Source organism: Gymnoscopelus braueri (assembly GCF_963280865.1).
Source record: "Gymnoscopelus braueri genome assembly, chromosome: 10".
Lineage (NCBI taxonomy): Eukaryota > Metazoa > Chordata > Actinopteri > Myctophiformes > Myctophidae > Gymnoscopelus > Gymnoscopelus braueri.
This window is the reverse complement of record NC_137611.1, coordinates 3411611-3423662: the sequence shown is the minus strand read 5'-3', so window position 1 is coordinate 3423662 and position 12052 is coordinate 3411611. Positions and strand designations below refer to the sequence as shown.

Sequence of the window (12052 nt, the reverse complement as noted above, 5' to 3'; positions counted from 1 at the left end):
ATTTTGGGGGATAGAAGAACACGTAATTAGTGTAATATCACTTATAAGCCAATATCTCATTTGGCAGTTGGAACAGTTTTAAACCCGTTTATCAGTAATGTTTTCCCCCCGTAGTTACTGCACTTTGACTTTGTAGGGCAAAATTATTATCTGTAGAACCGAGTGACTCGGTCCGAGTCAAACTAAATGTAATGCCTCAACTCCTACGAGTCCAAGTGCTTGTCAGGGTGGGGGGTCCCCGGTTCAAATATGATTATTTTGGGGGGTCACCGCCTGAAAAGGTTGAGAATCACTGTGTCAGAGGGTTCTCCAGGTTGGGTATCCAGGGAGCTCTTTGTTTACACGGTGGTCTCGGTAAATATTCATTCTGGTTGGGGTATCAGAGATAGAACTAGAACAGTCTCCGCCAGGCCGGGTTGCCTAAACAGGGCCCGCAAAATTTGGAAGGCAGTCATAGCCACTTAGAACGGGATACATATATACATATACAAGAAAAACGTATACATGTTGATCAAATGACCCCAGAGATAATGTGTACCCGTGTGAGGTTTGAACATAATCTCTATTAGTAGAACTATTACCTCTGTTTCCTGTTGGAACTATTACCTCTGTTTCCTGTTGTGTACGGAACCTCTGTTTCCTGTTGGAACTATTACCTCTGTTTCCTGTTGTGTACGGAACTATTACCTCTGTTTCCTGTTGTAACTATTACCTCTGTTTCCTGTTGGAACTATTACCTCTGTTTCCTGTTGTGTACGGAACTATTACCTCTGTTTCCTGTTGTAACTATTACCTCTGTTTCCTGTTGGAACTATTACCTCTGTTTCCTGTTGTGTACGGAACCTCTGTTTCCTGTTGGAACTAATACCTCTGTTTCCTGTTGTGTACGGAACTATTACCTCTGTTTCCTGTTGGAACTATTACCTGTTTCCTGTTGTGTCATAGAGGTATAATGTAACTAGAGGGTGGATTGCACCGCCCCCAGCTATCATTTCAATGCATGTGCTCAGTGGCGTTTTGAAGCACCCGGAAGCCTGCCGGAAGTAGAATTATTGAGACGTTTTTGGGGACACCATAGAGTTATGAGCATGCGCACTAGTGTCCTTTTTGCGTCCTACGGCAGCCCGTGTGTCAAGGAATGAACGTGAGATATTTATTAAATACACTAGAGATGCATATTTATATGTAAATGCATATGTATTTATGTAAAATGTGTTTACATATTTATATTTATATTTATATAAATATCTCTCAGTATGTTTTGCTCGTGCATGTATTTATCCCCGCCTGCAGTTCCAGCTTTGGCCACTGGGGTAGCGGCTTCAATGTTTCTCAGCAACTCTGGGGGCTTGTCTTGAAAAGACACCTATTGTCTCAGGCTTATGGCATATAGTTGTTTGTTGTTTGTTTGTTCATTTGTCTGTTAGTTGTTCATTGTTCTGATGTAAAGCGTCCTTGGGTTTATGAAAGGCGCTATATAAATTCAAGCTATTATTATTATTATTATTATTGTGTTGTGTACATAACTATTATGTCTGTTTCCTGTTGGAACTATTACATCTGTTTCCTGTTAGAACTATTACATCTGTTTCCTGTTGGAACTATTACATCTGTTTCCTGTTAGAACTATTACCCGTTTCCTGTTGTGTATATGTCACAGGGTGAATGGAGAACCAGGTAGATTGAAGACAGAGCGCTCGTTTTTAGGCACAGGGCTTCGGGGCGAGGCGGGGCTTTTAGCGAGGCTCGCGAGGAGGAGGAGGAGAAGGAGGACGCTGCGAGGCGGGGGTTTATTACGTGAGGCTCGCGAGGAGGAGCTCCTCCTCGCGAAATAAACCGTCCTCCTTCTAGGACGGTTTATTTCGCGAGGAGGAGCTCCTCCTCGCGAAATAAACCGTCCTCCTTCTCCTCCGAGGAGGAGGAGAAGGAGAACGCGGAGAGGCGGGGCTTTGATGTGCCGACGCGGACCTGTCTTTTGTTGTTCCCCCCCACATAGCAACCAGGAAGCTACGCTAGGGGAACGCTGAACACGCGTGCACACGCACACGCTTGTCCACGACGGAGGCGCGCCGACTTAGTGGAGCTTGAGGCCGAGGAAGCGCGCCCTCGCGCCTCCAGGCGCGAGTGCCCGCGCTGACCGGCCGATGCTCTACTAGTCGACTCAGCGCCGTTTGAGTTGTAAACCGATAGGGACAGAATAGTTCTTTTCATGGATCACTGTGTGTGTGTGTGTGTGTGTGTGTGTGTGTGTGTGTGTGTGTGTGTGTGTGTGTGTGTGTGTGTGTGTGTCAGGGAGAAAGTAAAACAAAAGCCAGAACACAATAAAAGTATCTTAACAGTCCTGCTTTCAATAAACCAAAAAAAGCATGAGCGCGTGCGCGTGCGCGTGTGTGTGCGCTTGTGTGTGTGTGTGTGTGTGTGTGTGTGTGTGTGACTGTGTGTGTGTGGTCGCAGCCATATACATGTTTGTGCACAAGCCTGGCTTGTGGCTCCCTCTAGTGTTGCTTCTACAGAATTGCTGGGTGGGTGGTAAAAACGAACGCGCCTTCTTCAATCTACCTGGTTCTCCATTCACCCTGTAACATATATAACTATTACCTCCGTTTCCTGTTGGAACTATTACGTATGTTTCCTGTTGGAACTATTACGTCTGTTTCCTGTTGCGTACATAACTATTACCTCTGTGTCGCAGCCGCGCCCCACCACGGATATAGCAACATAAGTTTATCAGAAAACTGTATGGAAATAATATTTATCAGAAAACTGTACGGAATGGGAAATAATATTTATCAGAAAACTGTACGGAATGGGAAATAATATTTATCAGAAAACTGTACCACGACCTTTGCTACGTGTCACCCCCCATCTCTCTCCCCATTTCCTGTCGGTCTACTTTCCATATCCCTCTGTAAATAAAGAGATTAAAAAAGCCCCAAAATATTTAAAAAATAAAAGGATTTAGAAGACATTTGTAGAATGGGCCTCAGGTCTTAAAGGGTTAAACACACATCATCTGGGCCCAGCCTGACCGTGTGAAGCCATCGATGGATGGATTTCCATGGGAAATGATGGGAAATCAAACATAGTAAATGTTTGTGTGAAGTTCTCTTACCTAAAAATACGATCAGAGGGCTGCTCTCCCATCACCAGATCAAAACCACGCTGGAAGATGGTGTAAGGCCAGGGTCTGACATGGAGAGAGAGAGAGAGAGAGAGAGAGAGAGAGAGAGAGAGAGAGAGAGAGAGAGAGAGAGAGAGAGAGAGAGAGAGAGAGAGAGAGAGAGAGAGAGAGAGAGAGAGAGAGAACATTCAGAACAATTACAACTGAAATTCGTTTTCACCGTTTTTCTAAAATAACAGATCTACAACCTCAAGAGGAGTCGCGTCGCGTCGCGTCACGCCGTGAGAGGTTGTAGATCTGCTATTTTCAAATAGCATGTAAAGCATACACAAGGGCTTAAAGGAGTAGTTCACCCAAAACATGTCTTATTGTCTATCGATTGCACACCCCATGAAGCCCTGAATTCATGGAGATTTGTTTTAGTTTTTGTCATATAGTCAATAATTTGAAGACCGGCGGAAAGATGCTACAGTATAATGTCTCCAGTAGGAAGTCCAGTGGTAGAAAAAAAAAAAGAAAAACTTTTTTTTGTATGTGTAAAAGTATCAATACCTCAATGTAAAAGTACTCTGTTACAAGTAAAAGGCCTGTGTTCAAAATGCCACTTGACTTAAAGTACAAAAGTGTTGGTATCGAAATGTACTTAAAGTATCAAAAGTAAAAGTACTAAAATGTTTGAAAATAGCAGATGTACAAGCTCACAACGTGTTGTGAGCTTGTAGATCTGCTATTTTCAAATATCCTAGGTATAAAATATGGCTGAAGTGGTTAATGTATGTTTTATAATATAATAATTTATATCTGCAAAGTAACTAAAGTTTTCAAATAATTGTAGTGGAGTAAAATTACAATATTTGCCTCTGAGGTGTAGTGGAGTAGAAGTAATATAATTGAAAATACTCCAGTAAAGTAAACATGCCTCAACATTGTACAGTAGCCTACTTGAGTAAATGTACTTAGTTACTTCATAGTACTGCGCAAGTCTCCTACCGGAGACTCCGCCGGTCATCAACTTATTGGCTTAGGAATGGACAAAATATATATATATATCTCCATGAATTCAAGGCTTCATAACAGAAAATAAGTCATATTTTGAGTGAACTACTCCTTTAAGTTGTTAAAATCAAAGGGGGAAAAAATACATAAAAATACGGCACAGCTATTTCCCCCAAAAAGTGTTTATTAAGCGTCTTTTTCAACCACATTATTTCTTATAGCTCCTATGTATGACAGGCTCACAAATCAACATGAGCATTATGACATATGAACGGTGTAAAACACGCTGATTGAAAAATGTGTCGGCCCAGCTGCTGACAGGGAATGTGACTTTGGGCTCCTCATGTCTATTTACCATCAGTGGCATGGGAGGGAGCGAGAGACACTGTGACAGGGGGGGGAGAGAGAGAGAGAGAGAGAGAGAGAGAGAGAGAGAGAGAGAGAGAGAGAGAGAGAGAGAGAGAGAGAGAGAGAGAGAGAGAGAGAGAGAGAGAGAGACAATGACAGAGAGAGCTGAGGAGCGGTGTTGCCAGATTTTACGAGAGAAACAAGCAACTAGGTCTATGAAAACAAGCCCAAAAGAGGTGACACCACACACACACACACACACACACACACACACACACACACACACACACACACACACACACACACACACACACACACACACACACACACACACACACACACACACACACACACACACACACACACACACACACACACACACACACACACACAATTTGAAAATAGCCGATCAACAAGCTCACAATGTGTCATATCAGTGGTGCTCAAACTTTTTCATGTCAAGGACCCCCAACACTATTATGTATTTGGCCGCAGACCCCCATCAAAATATGTTGTTTCAGAGACCCCCTCAGAAGCAAAGATTTGAGTTAAAAATGTTCGCTTTAAAAATAAATATATTCAAAAATGTGCACACATTTTCCTGATTTTTCAAAAATAGCAGATTTACAAGCTCATAGCGCGGTACTCGGTGCCGCGCTATGAGTTTGTATATCTGCTATTTTTTAATAGCCCAAAGTGTAAAATAATGCTTTTTAGCTCAAATCTAAAGATGACACAGTTCCAGGTCTTAATGGGTTAAACAACATTAGGACGCAAGTCCCAAATAAGCAACTACACTTTAGAAATAAGCCCATTAAAAAACACAACCCGTAACTACCAATATTTACAAGCATCCTAACAGAAAAACATCCAAAGTCGCTTATAATAAGCAGACATGGCAACGCTGCTGAGGAGGGGGGGAGATAGAGGAAAAGGAGTGAAAGGAGAGAGAGGGGGGGGGTGGGGGGGCACAGTGATGGAGAAGCGAGTGAGAGAGAATGATGGAGATTAATGGGGAGCGGCAGCTCTGGGACTAAACAGGCAGCAGAGTGAGAGAGTAAGGAGGAGAGAAAGTGACAGGGGCCCCATGTCTCTCTGACGGAGCTGATGTTCTACTGTAAGGGCCACATCTACTTAAGTAAAAGTATCAATACTGCAATGTAGACATACTCTGTTACAAGTAAAAAGTCCGGAAATCAAAATTTACTTGAGTAAAAGTACAAAAGTATTGGTATCAAAATGTACTTAAAGTACCAAAAGTAAAAGTACTCATTGTAGAGAATGTCCCATTTCAAGTTTTCAAATGTATAAACATATTTTGAAAATAGTAAATCTACAAGCTCACAATGTGTCGCATCGCGACGCATTGTGAAAATATATAGGGCTGAAGTGGTTAATGTATGTCTTGTAATAATATTCAAAATCTGTAAAGTACCTAAAGTTGTCAAATAATTGCAGTGGAGTAAAAGTATAATATTTGGAACCGAAATGTAATGGAGTAGAAGTAAAAGTACAGATAATTGGAAATACTCCAGTAAAGTAAAAATACCTCAACATTTTACATGTACTTAGTTACTTCACACCACTGCTGTAGGCCAGGAGAAAACACAAGACTCCAACGAGGAGGAGGAGAGCGGACCCTCGACACCAGAAGCACTGGTCATTAAACATTTAGGTCCCCCCCCCCCCCCGCCGGAAGCCCACTCCGTCACGGGATGACAGGGAAGACAGGGAAAGCACCAGAGGGGATCATGGTACTATCGGGAGGAAAGAGAAAGAAATATGACACAGAATGAGAAAAAGAAAAAGGAAAGAGATGTCGGAGAGCGAGGGTCTGAAAGAGAGGGTCTGTTCATAATCACTTTCACCCTGTTGTCCCTTTTAGGCATGTCATTATAGGCGCAAATATTTTAATAATACAAAAATAATAATTCAAAATATGTTTTAATAAATATAAAAAAAGATATGTTTTTAACATAAAATGTTCGACGCTTTGTGAGCTTCAAAAGATTTTAACACATTTTATTATTTTATTTGAAAACTTGTGATGTCAAGTACATATGAATTCCAGACTTTCACTTAGTATTGCTCGCAGTATTTGATACTTAAAGGTAGGGTAAGTGTTAAATAGCTCTATATTCTGATAGTACTCATTGATATAGAGTGTGTGATCAACAGGAGTCCCCATGTCTCTCCAGCTCTTTATTAAACAGAAAAAGCATTTTCGTTTCAGTTTCAGTTTAATTTCCAATTTTATCCAATCAGGACAGAGAACTCAATCAGGATACAGATTAAACAAGTGAAATTGGAAGTGATGACACTAATAAATGAGCAGACAAAATGGGAACTGGAACACTATACAAATTAAGCAGATACATGGGTACTCTCTTCTGATTGGCTGAAATATTGTCACCTACCAAAACATGTATTTTCTGTTTATTAAAGAGCTGGATAGACGGGGAGGCCCCTGTTACTGAACAAACACTCTATAGCAATGGTTACTATCACAATATAGTGCTTTAACCTTTTAACAAAATTTGTTTTAACCAAAAAATATCACTTACCCTACCTTTAAGTAAAACATTTGAGTACTTATCCACCACATGACACATCAGTCAGTGTATGTGTGAGTGACAGCGTACTCATCCACAGACCACAACAAGCACCATGTGTTCCGAACAGAAAGGTAACGGGCGTTATTCGGCAAAATGTCAAGGACTTCCTCAGCGACCATATGAACCCAATTAAACATTTATAGGCATTTCTGGGACGGCTGTCTGAAACAGCGTTTCTCACTGCCAAGGCGGATCACGTCATCACTCTGACTCATTACTGTAATATATGATAAGCACTGACCTTGCCCCCCAAAAAGAAATGGCCAGACCACAAAAACTGTGCCAGGAAAAGAGAAAGAGACGAATCCCCTCCACCCGCAGTGGTGGAAAAAGTACTCGCATCTTTTACTTTAAGTAAAAGTATCAATACTGCAGTGTAGAAATAAGTAAAAGTAAAAGTCCATCGATCAAAAGTATCGATCTAGAGTAAAAGTACAAAAGTATTGGCATCAAAATATACTTAAAGTACCAAGAGTAAAAGTACTCAGTGTGCAGAATGTCATATTTCAAAAAGTCATAATGTATACCAATCTTTTGAAAAATAGCAGATCTACAAGCTCATGCATCGCGACGCATTGTGAGCTTGTAGATCGGCTATTTTCAAATGGCTGAAATGTATATAGGGCTGAAGTGGTTAATGTATGTTTTGTGATAATAATCTAAATCTGCAAAGTAATTAGTAACTAAAGTTTTCAATATTTGTAGTGGAGTAAAAGTACAATATTTGCATCTGAGATGTAGTGGAGTAAAAGTATTGAAAATGGGAAATACTCCAGTAAAGTAGAAATTCCTCAAAAGTGTACTTAAGTACAGTACTTGAGTAAATGTACTTAGTTATTTTACACCACTGCTATTGGGATACTGGTAATATATCTATCAGCACAATATATTATGTGATAAGCAATTCTCCACAGCAGAGGAGAGGAACTAATTGCTCATCTGTCTGTGGAGGTTTATGCAACGCGAGACACTTGATATTTATTTTATTTACTTTATGAAGAAAGTTTTAATTGGGGTTTTGCAATATCTAACAGTTTCTCTCTTGACTAATTCCTCCATAAACATGAATGGTTTCATAATAATAATAACATTGCATTCTCTCCGGTTGCTGGCAGTTGTGTAAAGTAATAAGTACATGTACTCAAGTACTGTACTTATAAGTACCATTTTGAGGTATTTTTTACTTTACTGGAGTATTTCCAATTTTCAGTACTTTTACTTCTACTCCACTACATCTCAGAGGCAAATATTGCACTTTTACTCCACTACAATTATTTGAAGACTTGAGTTACAAGTTACTTTGTAGATTTTAAATTATTATTGGAAAACATATATTAACCACTTCAGCCCTATATATACTTAGGCTATTTGAAAATAGCAGATCTACAAGCTCACAATGCGTCACAATGTGACGCATTGTGAGCTTGTAGATCTGCAATTTTCAAAAGATGTTTAGACATTTTATACCTTATGTTATACACCCAGTAAAATGAGGAAAAGCGTAAACCGTTAAAGCTGCACTACGTAACTTTCATCTTCTACCCCGGATTTGAACCTGGTTTCCAGTGCAATGTGCTGTATTTACCATTGAGCTAATAGAGTACAGAAGTCCTGATGTCACTCGTTCATCCCCTGGTTCGTAAAGTCATTTCTCTATGGAGAATAACATTGGGTCATCTTAGAATCGTCTCATTTAAGAATTGTGGTCCAAAAATAAACAAACTGTCTCGGCGATATCGTCAGGAAGGAGGCTCTGTATGGTTTATGATAGTCAGTCACTTATATTTGATACAGTCTGTTTCTGGAGAAAATGTAACTAATTCGGCGGAAGTAACATTAGCGTTTTCTCACCGTCAGTTGATGCTTCATATCCATAAGAGTCAAACCGCCGGGGTCATTTGTAGGGGTGGGACGATATATTGATATATCGATATATCGCGATACTTTCTCCCGCAATAAATAATCGATATCCTGCCGAAAAATATCGACACATGTAATGATGATTTTGAACTGTTTGGTGCTATTTTATGTGTTTATTAATTGAATACAAGGACTATCGTGATATATCGTTGGTGAATTTTCATGCAATATATCTTGATATCGCAATATATCGATATTTTCAGATATCGTGATATATCGTTGGTGAAATTTCTTGCAATATATATCGAATATCGTGATATCGCAATATATCGAACATCGTCGAATATCGTGATATATATTGTTATCGTGGGCCTAATATCGTGATATATATCGTATCGTGAGGTACCCATATCGTCCCACCCCATGTCATTTGTTTATTCTTGGAACACAGTTCTTATTTGGGGATTCAGAACGGGGGTGGAAAACCGCGAACCAGGTAGACAAACCTAGGATGTGTAAATTACGTCAGACTTCGGTGCTCTATAGAGCCGGCCTGCTCGCTCAGGGGATATATTGAATCTCAAGATCGGTGATAGATCCTGTGTCTAGGTGAGACATGACCTAAAACACGATCTAAATGTCTCAATAGAAGAGCAGGGAGACCAAATACATCCACCCCAATTGTGTAAAAGTTATATTGTATTAACATACTCTACCATACAGATTGGACAAAATTACATTTTAATCCCCCAAAAGTGACATAAGCCCCATGTTATGTTATGGCTGTTCAAAACTAGCAAACCTGCGATCTCACAGAGCAATGAACTGTGCGACTTCCTCTCTTTTAAACAGTTGTATAGAGTATCTCCCGTGGTCAGCACCTCCTCACTACTGTGTGTGTGCTCCTGTTCCATTGTTTTTTTTTTGGGGGGTCCCTGACGCGTTATTATGGATCCCACCGCAGTTCTAGGCAAGACCCGCTGTGATTGGTCAGTAGTCGCTGTGATTGAAAGTTCTCATTTTTGTAACTATGCCTAAACCTAGCCTTAACCTTAACCCTAACCTCAGTAAGACTATGCCTAAACCCAACCTTAACCCTAACCTCAGTAAGACTATGCCTAAACCCAACCTTAACCCTAACCTCAGTAAGACTATGCCTAAACCCAACCTTAACCCTAACCTCAGTAAGACTATGCCTAAACCCAACCTTAACCCTAACCCTAACCTCAGTAAGACTATGCCTAAACCCAACCTTAACCCTAACCTCAGTAAGACTATGCCTAAACCCAACCATAACCCTAACCCTAACCTCAGTAAGACTATGCCTAAACCCAACCTTAACCCTAACCTCAGTAAGACTATGCCTAAACCCAACCATAACCCTAACCCTAACCTCAGTAAGACTATGCCTAAACCCAACCTTAACCCTAACCCTAACCTCAGTAAGACTATGCCTAAACCCAACCTTAACCCTAACCCTAACCTCAGTAAGACTATGCCTAAACCCAACCTTAACCCTAACCCTAACCCTAACCTCAGTAAGACTATGCCTAAACCCAACCTTAACCCTAACCTTAACCCTAACCTCAGTAAGACTATGCCTAAACCCAACCTTAACCCTAACCCTAACCCTAACCTCAGTAAGACTATGCCTAAACCCAACCTTAACCCTAACCTTAACCCTAACCTCAGTAAGACTATGCCTAAACCCAACCTTAACCCTAACCCTAACCCTAACCTCAGTAAGACTATGCCTAAACCCAACCTTAACCCTAACCCTAACCTCAGTAAAACTATGCCTGCCAATCAGACACAGGTAAGGCGGGTCTATATCCTATAACGTTGGTGGGATTCATAATCTCACGTCCACGACATGAAGATGTTTGAGAAGCACCAACACAACTTACCCCTGGTTGGGCCCCCATTCGTTGCGGATGCAGAGGTGCTTGTGGACGGGGTCCTTCATGTAGCCCTCCAGGCAGAGGCAGTCACCTGCACATGAGAAAAGTTTACAGTTTATTCCTCTATCCAGTATTATGATGACGATTATTATACACTAGTGGCTGGCCCAGGTATCACAAGGGAGCCTTTGCTCCCCCACACTACCGCTAGGGGTTGCCAGGCTCTCCCACCCCTTGTCACTGTCTGCGGAGTTTCGCAGTGTTGTCAAGTCTGCCTGGTTGCTTGTTTCTCTGCCTGGTTGCTTGTTAACCTGGCAACGCTGGTCGCCAGGTTATCACTTAACAAGCCAAGTCTGCTTGTTACGCGATGCATTTGCGCATGTATTCATAGACCATAGGTTTTCCACCTACTTCCACCGCCATGTTACGTTCAACCCCCGCCTATAACCCAACAAACGTGTTGAATGGCGGCACACTTAAGCCGCCGATCGTTTTCCACTTCTTTCTCCGGTGAACAAGCTCAGTCAGAAGTTTTGTTGTTGTTCACTGTTCCCTTTAGGTAGATCCAACGCACCGCAAAGTACCTCAGATACCTGACACCATGTTTTTATTTATAACACGCTTCCTCAGTACTTCAAATACACAGACGCCACGTATTTATAACGAGGTTTGTCGGTACATCAAATACCTGACACCACGTATTTATGCCAAGGTTTCTCAGAAGCTCCTCTTGCATTAAACCCACTGTATGTTCCTGTTGTCTTCTTTTTTTTGTGCAGCGCTGTACTTCTAAATATAACCCAGGCCAGTGGCAACTAATTAATCTGAGGCTGATCTGCCGGCCTTTTCGTTGTGAAGTACAGAGACTGGATGCCAGTTTTGTGTAAATCCTCCACGTACACGCGGTGGAGACAGAATATTATTATCCCTTTCATTGAGCAGCGCTGCTACCAAGTGAAAAAAAAAAGTGTTCATTTATTAAATCAAATGCAACTTGGCCTTTAAAGGGGAGATTTTGCCCAACGTTATTCTTACCTTTATTATGACATTACGATATCCTAGCACGAGTGGTACAGTAAAGAAATTCCATAACTCCATAACGGATCCGCCAAAGAAGAGGAAAAAGTATATGGAAGTACAGTTAACAATACAAGGTCCTCTAAACTGGATCGCCCATAAAAGCACAACGGCTTAATTTCTTTTTTGAATGT

At 41.1% G+C, this 12052-nt stretch overlaps 1 protein-coding gene across 1 annotated transcript in view; it reads right to left on the bottom strand.

Moving 5' to 3' along the window:
• astn1 (astrotactin 1) overlaps positions 1 to 12052 on the bottom strand; it is a gene marked incomplete at both ends in the record, with an annotated part of 727677 nt that overhangs the window by 490906 nt on the left and 224719 nt on the right. The window contains 2 exons of the mRNA XM_080440454.1: positions 3113 to 3187; positions 10848 to 10932. Coding sequence (XP_080296580.1) covers positions 3113 to 3187; positions 10848 to 10932 — 160 coding nt within the window. The remainder of the gene's footprint in view (positions 1 to 3112; positions 3188 to 10847; positions 10933 to 12052) is intronic.